The 17,712-nt window shown below is 42.4% G+C and overlaps 1 protein-coding gene across 1 annotated transcript in view; it reads right to left on the bottom strand.

Moving 5' to 3' along the window:
• The window catches only part of LOC137432192 (echinoderm microtubule-associated protein-like 6), a 352,018-nt gene that overhangs the window by 127,799 nt on the left and 206,507 nt on the right, over nt 1-17,712 (bottom strand). Inside the window, exons 3-4 of the mRNA XM_078781400.1 lie at nt 14,186-14,284; nt 1,840-1,908 (exon numbers count right to left, since the gene is read on the bottom strand). Of these exons, the coding sequence (XP_078637526.1) occupies nt 1,840-1,908; nt 14,186-14,284 (168 nt within the window). The remainder of the gene's footprint in view (nt 1-1,839; nt 1,909-14,185; nt 14,285-17,712) is intronic.

Below are 17,712 nucleotides of genomic sequence, written 5' to 3' on the forward strand. Positions count from 1 at the left end.
GTAAAACTGATTATTTTGTAATTACAGCATTAATATGCATACTAGTATACCATAGACACATGTAATCATGTTATGAATAGTTCTATCATGATCTATGCCCTTCAAAACATGGGTCTAGACACCTTCATTTTTCAATTATCTGCAATATTGGCTGAGATATGTCAAAAATCGTTTTTTTGATAATGGCAGCAGTAATTTGCATAAAAATGGTATGTGGGACATTTTTTCAGCTTGGGGCCATAGCTAGTCATTTTCTACACATTTTTTCCAATCTAGAAACACTGATTAGAAGTATATCTCCAGGGGGTGCAGGGGGACCTAATCTTCCTACTAGACTACATTTCTCAAGACTGTGTGGGATAAGGTGTTCTATTAACTCTCTAGTTGCTTGCAGGGTCCGTGTCAATTTTTCATCTTCGTACATATCAAGCTTTCTTACTCGTACATATTATTTGCTTACCTTGTATTGCACAAGAACAGACAGAAAGTGGGTAGAAAATTAAAAAGAGAAACTTCCTGAAAGACGATGGCTACACAAAACCACAGACTGCGTACAACCGTTCACTCTCCTCTACTTATGCCCATCTTCTCCAAGCCCTTTTTGTCTCTTTTTCACAAACTCTCACCTCTCGTCTTCCCTGCTCTTTATTTCCCCATTTCACAACCACCACCCCACACCTCCGCCAAGTCTTCTCCAAACGTTATAAAATACTTGACCCTTTATCATGACTTCCAAAACATAAGGGCAATACCCCATGGCACTCACCTGGTAGAATAAACAGTATATACCACACTGACTAGAGGTATTTTAAACCAATTTCAATGGTTGCTAGAAGACAGGGCAACATGCAGAATCATACTAACATAATCATAAGACTTTAAACAAACAAACAAAAAAAATACTTTTTGGGGGGGGCAACACTTCCCCCCCTCGCCTCCCCCCCCCCCCACCACCATGCAGTATACCTCCTCAGACCGCAATTTTTGTAATGCTTTGAACACACATTGGTACATAACGGGTGATGAAGGTTGTGGTGAAGTTTCATTGAAATAGTGTATGTAGTTTCAGAGCAAAGAGCAAATACCTATTTTGGGGGGCAACCTCCCAGTAGACCCCTCACGGTCCGATTTTTTTTTAATGATGTGAACAAACTTTGGTACAACACAGGTGATTAAGGTTATGGTTAAGTTTCGTCAGAATTGCGTGTGTATATTCTGAGAAAAAAGCAAATACCTATTTTGGGGGACAACCCCTGCCCCCATACACCCCTTCAGGGCCCGATTTATTTAATGCCTTGAACAAAATTTGGTACAGCACGGGTGGTGAAGGTTGTGGTCAAGTTTCATTGAAATCGTGCGTGTAGTTTCAGAGAAGAAAGCAAATATTGATTTTGGGGGGTCAAACCTGGACCCACTTTGACCCCCTCATAGACCCCTTTACACTTCGATTTTCTTCGTGCCGTGAACAAACTTTAGTCACAACACAACAAGTATCATTTGTGCCAAAGCATCAGCGGTTTCGGAGAAGAAGTTTCAAGTGTTTACGGACAGGCGGACTGACGGACAGACGGACGGATGACGCGCCAACGCATAAGCTCCCCTGAACTTCGTTCCAGGTGAGCTAACAAGAAAAACCAACATCATGTTCCAATAAAGAGTTGTTAAAACAGTCAGAAATAACACAGAAAGGCACAATCACCGATTATTGTGCAAGCGGGATAGGTTTATCAGCACACGTGACATTGCAAAAAAAAATTTTGGTTAAAAAGCAAGCTTTTAAACTTTAACATCAATGATTGTTGTTCTTGAGACGCTAATAAATCAGGATTTCTTGCACACCTTGATATGTTTAACTCCACAGCTGACGAGGCGGTTCGACTGCAACGGATCCCAGGATATGTCAAATATCTGCGAAAGAAACAAGCAAATAAAATAAACCATGGAAAGCAAGTGACGAAGAAAAATAGAGACCATATTGCTAAATGAAAAATCGGACACAAAATTCTAGCAAATAAATCCGTTTAATAGAATAAATAAAAGCAAAAAACGAAACAAAATGAATTTCTTTCCAGATGTGTCAAAGTCTGAGAATAAAACCGGAAGAAATGAATCCTCACATGACAAGTATTTTTTTCTCATGCAAGGCTCTGGCAGCCATTCCTCAAATGGTCTCTCCATTCCTTTCAAAAAGCAAGGGCAACTCTCAACAAAACGATATTGGGGGATTTACAGCATGGCAATGCCATCATGTTACCTTTCTGGCAGGATAGAGGGCACACAAGCCAAAATTCCAAGGCAACAAACACACTGTTGCAAGCAAAGCCTGCCTTAGACGTCGCAATGTTTTCAACTGGGAGAGACTCTAAAGATTCAGTCAAAAGTTAGGAAAACAGATTGTGAGATGTGTAGTGACGTTTTCTTACGATATGGAATGATGGATTTGTCCTGCGACCTTATCTTGTGCTATTCCTAGACTGTCCTGCAACTGCACTTTTGTTTGCCAAAGTGTTGCTTCAAGTGAAAAATCAATCTTCACAAAAGCATAAAGATAATAATCTTCCTGATGAAAAGTTATTTTATCAAATAAAGAAAAGCTGTACTTGTTACGTGGTCCCCTCGGTGAATACCTGGTCTCGGTGACCCCCGGACCGTGAGAGGAACTCCACCAGCAAGCTGTATTATATATGCGCTTTCGCCACGCAATCCATATGAATTTCACCCAGGAGACAACTGACGTTCAAGGATATATTTCCAATGGTAATGATACCATACAATTTCAATGACACAACCACGGAGATTTTCCCCGAGCAATCAACAATACACAATCATCACCAATTCCCAATTCCCAATCAATTCCCTATGATTAAGATGGCCATCTTATACATGTGTGTCCCGGTGAGTACTCACGACACCCTTTTGGTCTCGGTCCCGCACAATGTCTCTGGGCCCCTCCTGACCAAGATGATGGTCGCCGTCGCCGCACTCGGGCGGTTGAACGAACCCCGGGTGGACGTGTTTCCACCGGGCAGGTATCGTACCAGGCACCGGGGCTGCAGCCCCTCGTGGCCACGCGAAGCGGATACGGTAGAGCAAGCCAAACCCCACGCCGCTTGCAAGGCGCGTTAGGCCCCAACGTGCGACCCGTACGCGTCTGTTTGGACGGTGCCGCGAACGATACCAGACGCGGGGTCGATGCACGGCCCCACGTCAACTTGACGTCTCCACCGGGCAGGTACACGTCCCGGTAATTCCTCTCGCCAGACAGGCTTCGGAACGCCGCTTTTCCACGCAGCGCAAGGTCGATCCCACCTTTTGTCGGAGCGGGGCGAGGAAGAATACTCGTCCTTTTTTCCTCGTGTCTTTTCCTCTTCCGTTTCCGGTCACTTCCGTTTCCGGCCACTCCCTCAGAAGGGCTCCTGACCCTCCAACCACAACAACTACACAACAACTTAATATACTACACACGGATAAGCAAAGACCTGAATGGTAATTCACATACATTCACATAAATATGTAACACTCCCCCCCTTCAAGAAAGAAAGTTTGAACCCAGCGAAAACTTTCTTTGCCGGCCAATTTGGAGAAACAAACCAGATAACTCAACCCCCCCACATTATCAGTTCCCCCCGGGCACAGTTATCACTTAAAAATAAAGCAACCAAAATTTCCCCACAACCCCTCCAGATTACTCACTCTGGACTAAGCACCAGCAACGACATTGTCCCTGCCAAATCAAACTCCATCTCATGACCCTCTGACTTTGACCGTCAGTTTCTTGTGAATGAAGGTTAAGGGGTTGATCAAAGATCCAAAGTTAAGCCACTCGATAGCACTTTTTCCGGGAGGCCAAGCCGAGTATTCCCTACATGGATGCCTTTAGGAACGTGGAGTTCACGGTTAGTCCGTGCATGAAAGTTCACTACATGGACGCCTTTAGGAACGGCGTTCACGGTTAATCCGTGTAGGCATCTTGGCTCGGCGGCTCCGCCGCATTCAGTGCTTCAACTTCTCAGAACTTCCCTAATACTTAGGGTGGGACCACTTGTCCCTGTAGTCCCATGAATAGAGGTCTCCTTCTCGGCCACTACTTTGCCAATCCTTCCTTCGGGAGCGGCCGTAACTCAGGGAGCCTCCATAATAATATTGATTGCGGCCACCACCAAAACTACCGCCCAGTTGTCCTCTCCTGTAGACCTCTCGACGTCTACGAAATGCCTTCCCTACTGTTATGGTCCGACCCTCCAAATCCTTGCCATTCCAATTCTTCTCTGCTTCTGCTTTCCTTTCCTCTGTTTTCATCCTTTCCTGGAGTTCTCGTTCCACTCTCCTTTCCTCTGCTCTTTCCTTTTCTGCTTTCCTTTCTTCTTCTGCTCTTTCCTTTTCTGCTTTCCTTTCTGCTTCTGCTCTTTCCTTTTCTGCTTTCCTTTCTTCTTCTTTTAACCTTTCCTGGAGTTCTCTTTCCACTCTCCTTTCCTCTGCTTGTTTCTCTTCTCTCCTCTCTTCTGCTTTCCTTTCTTCTTCTTTGATCCGTTCCTGGCTCCGTAATTGCAACTCCAGTTTCCGGAGCTCAACGTCTTCTGGTTCTTCGGGTAGCCACTCCCAGGCTAACTCGTCCCATGTTCCTAATCCCACCATAGATTGTATCACCGTGGCCTGCAACTCTGCCTTCCTCAAATTAGTTCGGACCTCCAAGTTAAAATGTTTGGCCAATTTCAAGAGGTCCGACTTTAGTAACGCTCGGAACTGTGCCTCACTCGGTGTTACCGCAAAGTTCTGTGCCACAAACGCCATGGTGACTATCGTTAACACCTGTTAACCTTCACCCCAAGACTTTACCCCAATTTCCCCAAAAATTTTCCAATTAATACTTAATTAATAAATTTTATTTAATAAAAATTTTATTTTATTATTTTATACAATTTTAGATCCCGGACGTAGACCCAATTGCGAAACCGCAAATCGTAATTTGGACGAGCCCCCAATTCTGTTACGTGGTCCCCTCGGTGAATACCTGGTCTCGGTGACCCCCGGACCGTGAGAGGAACTCCGCCAGCAAGCTGTATTATATATGCGCTTTCGCCACGCAATCCATATGAATTTCACCCAGGAGACAACTGACGTTCAAGGATATATTTCCAATGGTAATGATACCATACAATTTCAATGACACAACCACGGAGATTTTCCCCGAGTAATCAACAATACACAATCATCACCAATTCCCAATTCCCAATCAATTCCCTATGATTAAGATGGCCATCTTATACATGTGTGTCCCGGTGAGTACTCACGACACCCTTTTGGTCTCGGTCCCGCACAATGTCTCTGGGCCCCTCCTGACCAAGATGATGGTCGCCGTCGCCGCACTCGGGCGGTTGAATGAACCCCGGGTGGACGTGTTTCCACCGGGCAGGTATCGTACCAGGCACCGGGGCTGCAGCCCCTCGTGGCCACGCGAAGCGGATACGGTAGAGCAAGCCAAACCCCACGCCGCTTGCAAGGCGCGTTAGGCCCCAACGTGCGACCCGTACGCGTCTGTTTGGACGGTGCCGCGAACGATACCAGACGCGGGGTCGATGCACGGCCCCACGTCAACTTGACGTCTCCACCGGGCAGGTACACGTCCCGGTAATTCCTCTCGCCAGACAGGCTTCGGAACGCCGCTTTTCCACGCAGCGCAAGGTCGATCCCACCTTTTGTCGGACCGGGGCGAGGAAGAATACTCGTCCTTTTTTCCTCGTGTCTTTTCCTCTTCCGTTTCCGGTCACTTCCGTTTCCGGCCACTCCCTCAGAAGGGCTCCTGACCCTCCAACCACAACAACTACACAACAACTTAATATACTACACACGGATAAGCAAAGACCTGAATGGTAATTCACATACATTCACATAAATATGTAACAGTACTCATCTGAAAAATGCTGAAATAAAGAAAAGGCCTGATAGGAGGATGGGGCAAATAAATACATAAATAAATAAATAAAACCAGGATCATATTTTACAGGCGACCAATCCAGCCTACAATCCAGACCAAGGAGCATACAATTTTGACGTAAAGGCTGTTACCAGATTTGAAAGAGTAGATGTGACATCCTGTCATTAGGGCCACCCAAATACTACGCTAAACAACACAACAACAACAGGCATTTTAAGGCCATTTTCCCTGCTAGAGCGGGGGTTAGCCTTGCGGTCCCCATGACAATCTTCTCCATTTTGCCCTATTTTCTGCATCTCCCCTTGTTAACCCCCTTGCCCGCATTTCTTCTTCCACCATCTTCAGCCAAGTCTTTCTCCGTCTTCCCCGTCCTCTACTTCCTTCTACATTCATTTCCCTCACTCTTCTCAACCAGTCACTTTCATCCTTCCTCAACACATGACCAAACCATCTCAACCTGTTCCTCTTCACAGCATCAATCACAGGCAATATTCCCATCATCTTTCGCAATTCATCATTTGTCTTCCTCTCTCTCTCAACGATACTCCGCACATCCATCGAACCATTCGCATTTCCACCCTTTTCAGCCTTCGTTGCTGCTCTACGTTCATTACCGATGTCTCGCTCCCATAAATCATAACACTTCTCACACATGCAGCATACACCTTTCCCTTCAGCTTCAACGACACTCCCCTCATCATCAGCACGCCACTCAGTTACCGAAACTTCTTCCATGCACATCTCCCTCCAGCAACCGTTGCCGAGTCTGATCCACCTTCTCCATTCAGCATGTCTCCGAGGTAGCAAAATGTTTTCACACCTTCCAGCTTCACGCCGTCTCCAAGATCCAACTCAACATTTCCTCCATCTGCAGCTCCCTCTGTGCACACCTTACATTTGAATGTAGCTGCCACACTGGTTAATGACCCTCTCAGACCACTACATTTTTGATGAACCCACTCAGCGCACATTGTACATTGAATGGAGTTCACTCCGACACCCTTCCTGCACACAGCACACGGCCACTTCCCAGTTCTTTTCACCTCACCACATGCTTTACCACTTGCCATCACCTTCGTCTTTCCGATATTCACCTTCAGACCTTTTGTCTCCATACATTCCTTCCACTTGTTCATCTTTTCCTTCAGGCCATCCATACTTTCCACAATCCATCCATACTTTAACAAGGGGGTTAACAAGGAGAGATGCAGAAAATAGGGCAAGATGGAGAAGATTGTCATGGGGACCGCAAGGCTAACCCCCGCAGTCCATCCATACTTTCCGCAAATACTACGCTAAAACTGGAGACAATTTCTGCTGCCAAGGAGACTTGGACATTGGAGGAGGCCATTTGGTCCATCATGCCTGCCCTTTTTTATACATCCAATTAATTGAATGTATTCGTTTATTTATCATCTTACTCTGTGCTACTCACCCAATCTTTACCATTTAGTGAATTTTACTGGAAAGTTGGGGAGGAGAGGGTGGTGTGAAATATAGAGGAGTGGAGAGAGCAGTGGGGGCAGGCACGACCACTTCATCATCCCATCTCAAACAGCATCCCCACAGCCCCTACCCATGTAGATGATACAAGTTTACCCTAAATAGAAATAAATAGCTTTTGAAATAAAATTTACATTTTTATAGTTGTCTAAGGATCATGTAAGATTACAGTCATGCACCTCCGGGCAATAATTTGCAAGCCCCCAAGGGCACAGCTGCTTTAAATGAAAGGTCAGGTGGCCAATCGGAGCAGGCAGCCTGTTGCAATAACCTACCAAATGAATTGATATGGGGTCGTATTGCACTATGGAGTTGAGAAATAACACCACCTTGATTATTGTAAAAAAATTATTGAAGGCCTCGATGAATAGAAACTCAATGAGACATTATCCGACCAACAATAATCACTAATTGCCATACCATGGGTCTGCAGGAAAAGGTAAAGGACAAGGGAAAGGGATTAAATCAAATTGGGGTGAAAAGGTTAAAATGATTTTTTTTTAAACCAGGATGAGTCTGGCCTGATAGGAGGATACTGATAATGGGAGCAGATGAAGAGTGAGAAGAACCACCTTTCGAGGGCATTTTTCCCCACAGAGCAGGGGTTGGCCTTTTTTTGGGCACCGTGGTCCCCTTTTTAAAGCAATGTTTTATGGCCGGATGCCAAATGAAGAGTGAGAGTAGCTAATAATATTCGAAGGAAAGATGACAGCAAGCATCCGCGTATATTTAGAGAACATAGTAAATAATGAGCTCTTGACATAGGAAAAATCCCGAACCCTTAAGGGCTTAAGCAGTGCACTCAGTTTCCCAGTGGGTCTAGGCAGGGGATCCTCGATGACGTTCAGAGAACACACTGGTTCGCATTGGCAGAACCCCGTCTCATGGTTACAGTGCCCCCGAGGCCACCGACAGCACACAGGTTTGCGCAGTGGGTCCAGGCAAGACAGCCATAAGAACATCGACGGCAAGAAAAATAGAGCGGAATACCAACACAGATAAAGCAGTCACTGACTATATCTGAGCCCATGAAGAATTGACCATATGCCACCATGTTACATCCTTGTCATAGGAACAAAAGCCAAAAGCTGGGGCAACTGCTCTGCTCCATTATTTCCCATCGATTGTACTCCCAGCACTCTCTCACATCTCAACTGTCAATCTTCTCTCCCAAATGGTCAAATCTGTCCACATCTAACTGCCAATCTCACCAGCCAGTTGCTTAAATTGCTCAAGCCAGCACAGATACCAGACGTGGCCACATAATGCTTAAGTCCATGTTGAGTGGAATAAATATCTCCTGAGACGAGATCTGCTCTTTCAGGTTGGTTTAAAAATTGAGGAGTAGAACTTAGTTCTAACTTTGGTTGGAAAAAACATCCTTTTTAGTAAAACTTGGATAACCGAGTTGTATATGGGATTCCACTGGTGTTCACCGTTGTGGCCAAAATATATAACATAAAACGATTGGTGATTTATTAAATTGGAGTTAGGAATATTTTTGGCAAAAGGTTAAAAATAACGGCAGCTGTCATTTGTCATTTTAACAAGACATTTATCCATAATTATAATGCATCTCATCAAAATTCAAACACTGATTATTACTTCCGTCACCAAAGGTGGATGGAGGTTATGTTTTCACCCCTGTCTGTCTGTCTGTTTGTTTGTTTGTTTGTTACTTGGCAAAAAAAAAAAAACAATTTCCAAGTATGTTGATCACTCCGATTTGTGTGTGTGTGTGTGTGTGTGTGTGTGTGTGTGTGTGTGTGTGTGTGTGTGTGTGTGTGTGTGTGTGTGTCCGCTCACTTATACTTGCCTACAGGTCACAATTTGAAACCGATCTTCACGAAACATCACCAAATGGTAGACTTCGTGGTCCGACAACATCCTATATATTTTTGAGGTCAAAAGGTCAACATAGGCCAAAGGTCAACCACTTTTTTCACATTTCTAAAATCCTCAATTTTCATTAGATTGACTTGAAATTTGAATAGGATTTACATATCGGCTAACATAATTCAATCAACAACTATTTTTGAGATCAGCTTAGGCCAAAAGGTCAACATAGGCCAAAGGTCAACCACCTTTTTTGAATTTCTAAAATCCTCCATTTTCATCTGATTGACTTGGAATTTAAATGTGATTTTCTTATCGGCCTTCTGAATTCAGCCACCAACTATTTTTGAGATCAACATAGGCCAAAAGGTCAACATAGGCCAAAGGTCAACAACAATTTCACATTTCAAAAATCCTCAATTTTCATCCGATTGACTTGAAATTTGAATAGGATTTTCATTTCAGCTAACTGAAATCAACCACCAACTATTTTTGAGATCAGCATAGGCCAAAAGGTCAACATAGGCCAAAGGTCAACAACAATTTCAAATTTCTAAAATCCTCAATTTTCATCCGATTCACTTGAAATTTGAATGGGATTTACATATCATGTCACTGAATTCAACCACCAATTATTTGTGAGGTCAAAAGGAATGCTCTACTGAGTGCCATTCTGCTTTGTTCTCTATTGCCAAGTGTTGCTCTATGAGTGATTTTTCATTTGTTTGTTTGTGAACAAAATATCTCAAAAAGTTGTGGACGGATTTGGACAAAATTTGGCAGAGATGTAGCGTATGTGACAAGGACGAAATGATTACATTTTGGTAAAGATCCGGATTCGGATCCGGCTATGAGAATTTTTAAAGTGATTCTTCACCATTGGGAGATTGGGCCAAAAACGATACATAGCCGGATATCTCAAAAAGTTGTGGATCGATTTGGACGAAATTTGTTGGACAGGTTGTGTGTCTGACAACGAAGAATCGATTCAATTTTGGTGAAGATCTGGATCCGGCTAGTAGAATTTTAAAGTGATTCTTCACCATTGAGGGATATGGCCAATCAGGCAGAGGTATGCTCTCTACTAAGTGCCGTTCTAGTTCCAAATGTTTTACTGTCATTGTAATGTCAGTCAATTCAAGGTAGGCCTAAGCAAGATAAATGATTAATGCATCCTGTCGAAACCAGTCCAGCACAGAAGTATTCATGGAAAGGTTTTTTTATCCCTTTATTATGAGTTAATTTTCTTCTAATTGAAGAAATAAATTCACAATTCCTAAAAAAAATGCGCTCAACTATATGAGGGGTTGGAATTCACAATATTCTGTGGTCGGTGATTCTGATGCCATTCTTGCGGCTGTTGTTGTCGATGTTGCTCCACATCTCTCCTTTCCCAAAAAGCCAATGCAAAGAGCCAAGGATAAAATGAATGAGGACATAAAAGAGGTTAGTTAAATTAAGTGTCCTGATAGGATTAAGAACCTCCAAGAACAGAGCATAAAATGCAAGGAAACGTTGATGGCTTATCCTGGCTCAATATGTGGTCTGCGCCATTTGTGCAGATATAATTGATGAATAATCTTTTACTGATGTTCTTCAACAAGTACATAATTGATAATGTAATTGTTGAAGTACTGTTTCAGCGTTCATTCCAAGTGCCTTTTTGGCAGGACAGATGTAGAGAACAGCTGATTTCAAGTTTCCATGTAATGCAATTGCCTCATCCAATGATTGTTCAGCACGTGCAACTCATGCACCCTTAGATTTTTAGCGGTCACACGAGACACTAGTGTGTGGATCATCCAAAAAACACACTGATTAAATTCTTTAACAATGCAATACAATGCCACTTCTGTCAGGAAATGAGAAGAATTAAATAATCGGACACATTCAAGCACGGTCCCTGGTGTTGGCTTAGCGGTTAGGGTGCCGGCTTGGGATCCTAGGATCCTGGGTTCGAATCCCGGTCGATCGCTGAATTAACGCCAGGGGGGTTGACTCAGCCTGTCATCCTTCCGAGGTCGGCAAATTGAGTACCAGTACACTGGTAATTCCCTGTTTGTCGTAAAAAGGCGACAAACAGGGTTGGCGGCAGGAAGGGCATCCGGCCGTAAAACATTGCTTCAAAAAGGGGACCAAAAAACAACAACAACCACGGTCCCCGAAAAGGCCAACCCCCGCTTTGCGGGGAAAAATGGCCTCTAAACGGTGGTTTTTATTCAAGCACGGTCTTCCATTAGCCATGTTGCAATGTTCTTTATCATAAGGAGGAGGAATTGTTTATGACATCAGAAGAAATTATCAAGCCACTGGATAAACAACAGGATATAACGATCCCAGGAAAGTAGACATCCCAGGATAACGATTCCTGCTCGGTACAGGTACGTTTGCACGACCCATTTCAAACTGTCCAGAGTACTGTAAAAATACTCCCTGGACCATGATACAGTGATTGCTGCTCTGAGTGGACATACCCAATATTGAGATTTAGTTCCACATTGGATGTCTATGTGAAAACAGTCACCACAATGCAGCATTGTGTGATTAGGTCACAATAAAATGCACATGTAATTATTCAGCATTTATCTTTGACAGAGGTTTCTACCTCATCTGTGTCCCATGATGTTACAAAATTAAATCTCATCAACAATAATGTGTTCATTTTTAATGGGTGGATGTGTGTGTGTGTGTCATTGGTTGTTATCTCCATATGCTGGTTTCAGAAAGTGGGATGGAGTTCTTCCAGGTCTCAAAGTATCCGCCTCCGTGTGTGCGTGTTTTTATACATTGCCTATAGAAAGTCTACACCCACTTTCAAAATTTTCACCTTTTGTTGCTTTGTAGCCTGGAATTAAAATGCATTAAATCAGCCTTTTTCCACCGTTATTTACACATTGTAATCCACAACTTCTAAGTGAAAAACAAATTCCATAAATTACAGAATATTAATTAAAAATGCAAACCTAGAATATCTGAAAAAAATTTCATACAAAGTTAATATATATATATATATATACAGTATATATATATAAGTGTGTGCATGTGCACGCATGCACACGTGTATGTATGTGTGCGTGCAAGTTGCTGTTGTTCGCTGCTGTGTCCTCTTGTGGATGGGTTTCAGGAGGTGGAGCGGAGATGTACCAGGTCTTAAAGTATCCACCTCCATTAGCATGTGTATACATAATATGGTTGATATGCATGTGTATAATATGTGTGTATATAATATATTAGCTGAAGTACCCGGTGTTCCTGAGGGGAGGGGGGTGGGAGGTGAGGGAGGCAAGGAGCGAGGGGAGGGAGGAGGAGGGAAGTGAGAGGGAATAGGGTGGGAGTGGAAGGGGAGAGGATGGGTAGAGGGAGATCATGAAGGGGTAGTGGAGCAGGGGGAGGGGAACAGAGGGGAAGGGGCAGGGCAAGGGGAGAGGGAGGAAGAGGGGAGGGCAGAAGGGGGAAGGGGGGAGGAGGGGGAGAGGAGGTGGCCAAATTTACCCATGTGAAGAGTGCTTTAACCTCAGCGTTGCCCAGGTAAAAAAGGAAATTGTAATACCCTTTGCCATCACCACTCAGTAGCTCAACATATTACACATTTACATAGAGAATCTACGTCCCCCGGCCCACCAAAAAACAAAGGAAAAAAAAGTGAATGGCAAACGATGAACCAATAAATTCCACATTCCTGTGCCACCTTCAGTCGAACGTCAGACATGGACAGCAGGTTTGCGAAGGACCTGGACAAAAATGTGCCCAGTCTGAAGGTTGCTATATCCAGTCAATGGCAAAACTGCAAATGGGGAATCCATGAATGTCACGGATAGAAACCCTTACGTCATTCCCTCATTCTGCTTTAAACTCAATATCTCTAGATTTTCATTCCAAACAGCATCATTCATCATTCCCATCACAAATGAATACTATTATATGGCTACTATGCACATAAGGTTGTAATATTTCCTTTTAGTAAAATATGCAACTGCAATGGTTACTAAACGCATCCCCTGTCATGTGACCAGATCCTCAGCTCTGATTGGTGTACGTTTGTGAGGATGGAGTTCCCAAGGCAGTGTTCTGGGCCCTGTGCTTTTCTGGTCTTCATCAATGATCTTCATAAACTGCCAAAATCAAGGCTCTCTGCTCACCTTCACTCTTTCATTCCTCTTTTCTCCCGCCTCTGGAACAAACTCCCACACTCTCTTCAATCCCACTCATCCCTCCAGATCTTTAAAACAGCTGTTCACCACCATCTCTTATCTTCCCCCATCCAAAACTTTGATCTTTTCTACGCCCGTTAATTCACCTCAGATCCACTTTTTTGAAATACCGACTTCTTTCCTGGAAGTCCTAGCAGTGCCCATGTGTTTTGTTTTTTTTACCTCTCCCCCCCCCCCCCCCCATCCCCATGCCTCCTCCCCCCAAGCCCTCTCCCTCCCACAGATCTCTCGGTGTCCCTGCTCTCCATCTAGTCTCCCGCTCCCTTTATCATATGTTTTATGGTTTATGTGTCAGTTTGTCTTTTTGTGATCAATGTTAGCTCTTACACGAGCCTCGATATTGTATATAAAAAAAATAATATATATATATATATGGATAGACAAACACTGTTCTAGATGGCATTGCCCTACTGGCTACACTGTAAAAAAAATCCACTTTGACATTATGGGGTAATATGTGTAGATCAGTGACAAAATATCACGATCCATTTTATAAGTTCCTCTCTTCAAGAATCGAGATGAGATGACGTAAAGATCCAAATTTAATCCATTTTAAATTAAGGCTGTAACACAACAAAAAGTGAAAAAGTCAAGGGGTGTGAATACTTTCTGAAGGGCACTGTACATAGATGAATAAATCTCCTTTTGCTTGAGATTCGAGTCTTAAAAACATGCACCAGTTTCCAATCCCTGAACTCACCCGATCTGTATGACCTGGTGCAGTGGCGAGCAGCCGGCCACGTTTCCAGTCCCAGACGCAAAGAGAGTTCCTCGCGTCCAGCCCAACGGACACCAGGAACTGTGAAAGAATCAGAAAATGCATAACATACTTAGATATGCAAATTGGATGAACTCCAAATATAGGACAAAACCATAACAAACTAGAAAGACTCTGAAAATGCAAAGCCCGTCTGCACTCGCTTTGTCTTCGTACTTCTTCCATATGCCAAACATGACAAAACAGATTTAACAAGCGTTACGCCTCGGTCACCCGTCGGTGAAGTGATGCGAGTTGACAAAGTGGAAGACGAAAGGCGGCCATCTTGGATTTCGACGTAGCGACCCAATTTTCAATAGCGTTCTCCCTTATGCGTAGTTACACCCACACACCAGATTAGAAGTTAGTAGTTCGTTTATTTTTCAAGATGTTTCGCTCACAAGGTTCAGACATATATATGGTGGCGGCCATCTTGGATTTTGACGTGGCGACCCAATTTTCAATAGCGTTCTTCCTTATGCCTAGATACACGCACACACCAGATTATAAGTTGGTACTTCGCTTATTTTTCAAGATATTCCGCTCACAAGGTTCAGACATACATGGCGGTGGCCATCTTGGATTTTGAAGTGGCGACCCAATTTTCAATAGCGTTCTCCCTTATGCCGAGATACACCCAGACACCAGATTAGAAGTTGGTACTTCGCTTATTTTTCAAGATATTCTGCTCACAAGGTTCAGTCATACATGGCGCCAGACATACATGGCGGCGGCCATCTTGAATTTTGACGTGGGTTGCACCCACACACCAAATTCGAATGCGGTCCTTCGCTTACGCATGCACGCACGTACACACGCATGCACGCACGCACACACGGACGGACGGAGGGGAAAACCATAGTTCCCCTTTCGCTCCGCGGTGCGACGGGGGACAAAAAAGGCACCTGTGTCCGATGGAAGGGGTTCAGTTTGGCATTTCTAATATGAAATAGGAAAAGCATATAAACAACCAAAACAGATTACAATTACCCTTTGGAACATTTTTAGAATAACCCTTTAGCATTACCCTTTACATTATTTTTTAGAATAACCCTTTAGAATTACCCTTTAGAACATTTTTTAGAATAACCCTTTAGAACATTTTTAGAATAACTATTTAGAATAACCCTTTAGAATAACCCTTTAGAATTACCCTTTAGAATTACCCTTTAGAATTACCCTTTAGAATTACCCTTTAGAATTACCCTCTGAAAATACCCATTATAATTACCCTTTAGAATTACCCTTAAGAATTACCCCTTAGAATTACCCTTTGGAACATTTTTAGAATAACCCTTTAGAATTACCCTTTAGAATGACCCTCTGAAAATCCCCATTAGAATTACCCTTTAGAATTACCCTTTAGAATTACCCTTTAGACTTACCCTTTAGAGTTACCCTTTAGAGTTACCCTTTAGAGTTACACTTTAAAACCCATTATAATTACCTTTTAGAACCCTTTTTAATTACCCTTTAGGACCCTTTAGCATTACCCTTTCGAACCTATTATAAACACCCTTGAGAACTCATTAGAATTACACTTTAGAACCCTTTAGCATCACCCTTGAGAACCCATTATAATTACCTTTTAGAACACTTTTTAATTATCCTTTAGAACCCTATAGACTCGCCCTTTAGAATCCAATAGAATGACCCTTTAGAACCCGTTGGCAGTACCTTTTAGAACCCTTTAGAATCATCATTTTTAACCAATTAGAATTACCCTTTAGAACCCTTTGGCAGTACCCCTTAGCATTACCCTTTAGAATTACCCTTTGCCTTTAGATCGCATTAGAATTACCCTTTAGAACCCTTTAGCATTACCCTTTAGAAATTAGAATCACCCTTTAGAACTCATTAGTAGAACCCTTTAGCATCACCCTTGAGAACCCATTATAATTACCTTTTAGAACCCTTTTAAATTATCCTTTAGAACCCTTTAGCATTACCCTTTATAACCTATTAGAATCACCATTTAGAACTCATTAGAATTACGCTTTAGAACCCTTTAGAATCATCATTGATTACCCATTAGAATTACCCTTTAGAACCATTTGGCAGTACCCTTTAGCATTATCCTTTAGAATTACCCTTTGCCTTTAGATCGCATTAGAATTACCCTTTAGAACTCATTTGAATTACACTTTAGAACCCTTTAGAATCACCGTTGAGAACCCATTATAATTAAATTTTAGAACCCTTTTTAATTATCCTTTAGAACCCTTCAGCATTACCCTTTATAACCTATTAGAATCACCATTTAGAACTCATTAGAATTACACTTTAGAACCCTTTAGCATCACCCTTGAGAACCCATTATAATTACCATTTCGAACCCTTTTTAATTATCCTTTAGAACCCTTTAGACTCACCCTTTATAACCTATTAGAATCACCATTTAGAACTCATTAGAATTACACTTTAGAACCCTTTAGAATCATCATTGATTACCCATTAGAATTACCCTTTAGAACCCTTTAGACTCACCCTTTTTAACCTATTAGAATCACCATTTAGAACTCATTAGAATTACGCTTTAGAACCCTTTAGAATCATCATTGATTACCCATTAGAATTACCCTTTAGAACCCTTTGGCAGTACCCTTTAGCATTATCCTTTAGAATTACCCTTTGCCTTTAGAACGCATTAGAATTACCCTTTAGAACCCAATAGAATCACCCTTTATAACTCATTAGAATTACCCTTTAGAACCCAATAGAATCACCCTTTATAACTCATTAGAATTACCCTTTAGAACCCAATAGAATCACCCTTTATAACTCATTTGAATTACACTTTAGAACCCTTTAGAATCACCGTTGAGAACCCATTATAATTAAATTTTAGAACCCTTTTTAATTATCCTTTAGAACCCTTCAGCATTACCCTTTATAACCTATTAGAATCACCATTTATAACCCATTAGAATTACCCTTTAGAACCCTTTGGCAGTACCCCTTAGCGTTACCCTTTAGAATTACCCTTTAGAATCACCATTTATAACCCATTAGAATTTAGAATTACCCTTTAGAACCCTTTGGCAGTACCCTTGAGAATTACCCTTTGCCTTTAGATCCCATTAGAATTACCCTTTAGAACCATTTAGAATTTTTTTTTTTGATGGAGGCCAGACGTAGCCAAATATTGGAGTGGCTTCGCCCCTTAATAGTACAAAAAGAAATGACCATTTTAGATGACCTTTACCTTTTGACCTCAAAAGCAACAGGCTTCACTGGCTGAATATGAAAACCCTGCTCAAATTTCAAATCAAATGGAAATTGACAATTTTATGACATTGACCTTTGATCTTTTGACCTCAAACAATCGGCTCCTCGCATTTTATTGGTGAACCAATTCAGTAACCCAATATGCGAATTCTTGAAAATTCCGGTCATTTGCATGAAAATTGCTGATTTTATGTGCCGCTGAACTTTGACCTTTTGACTAAATTATTACTTTGGCTTCTCCA

The sequence above is a fragment of the Myxine glutinosa genome, chromosome 1 (assembly GCF_964187855.1).
Source record: "Myxine glutinosa chromosome 1, kmMyxGlut1.1, whole genome shotgun sequence".
NCBI classification, from domain to species: domain Eukaryota; kingdom Metazoa; phylum Chordata; class Myxini; order Myxiniformes; family Myxinidae; genus Myxine; species Myxine glutinosa.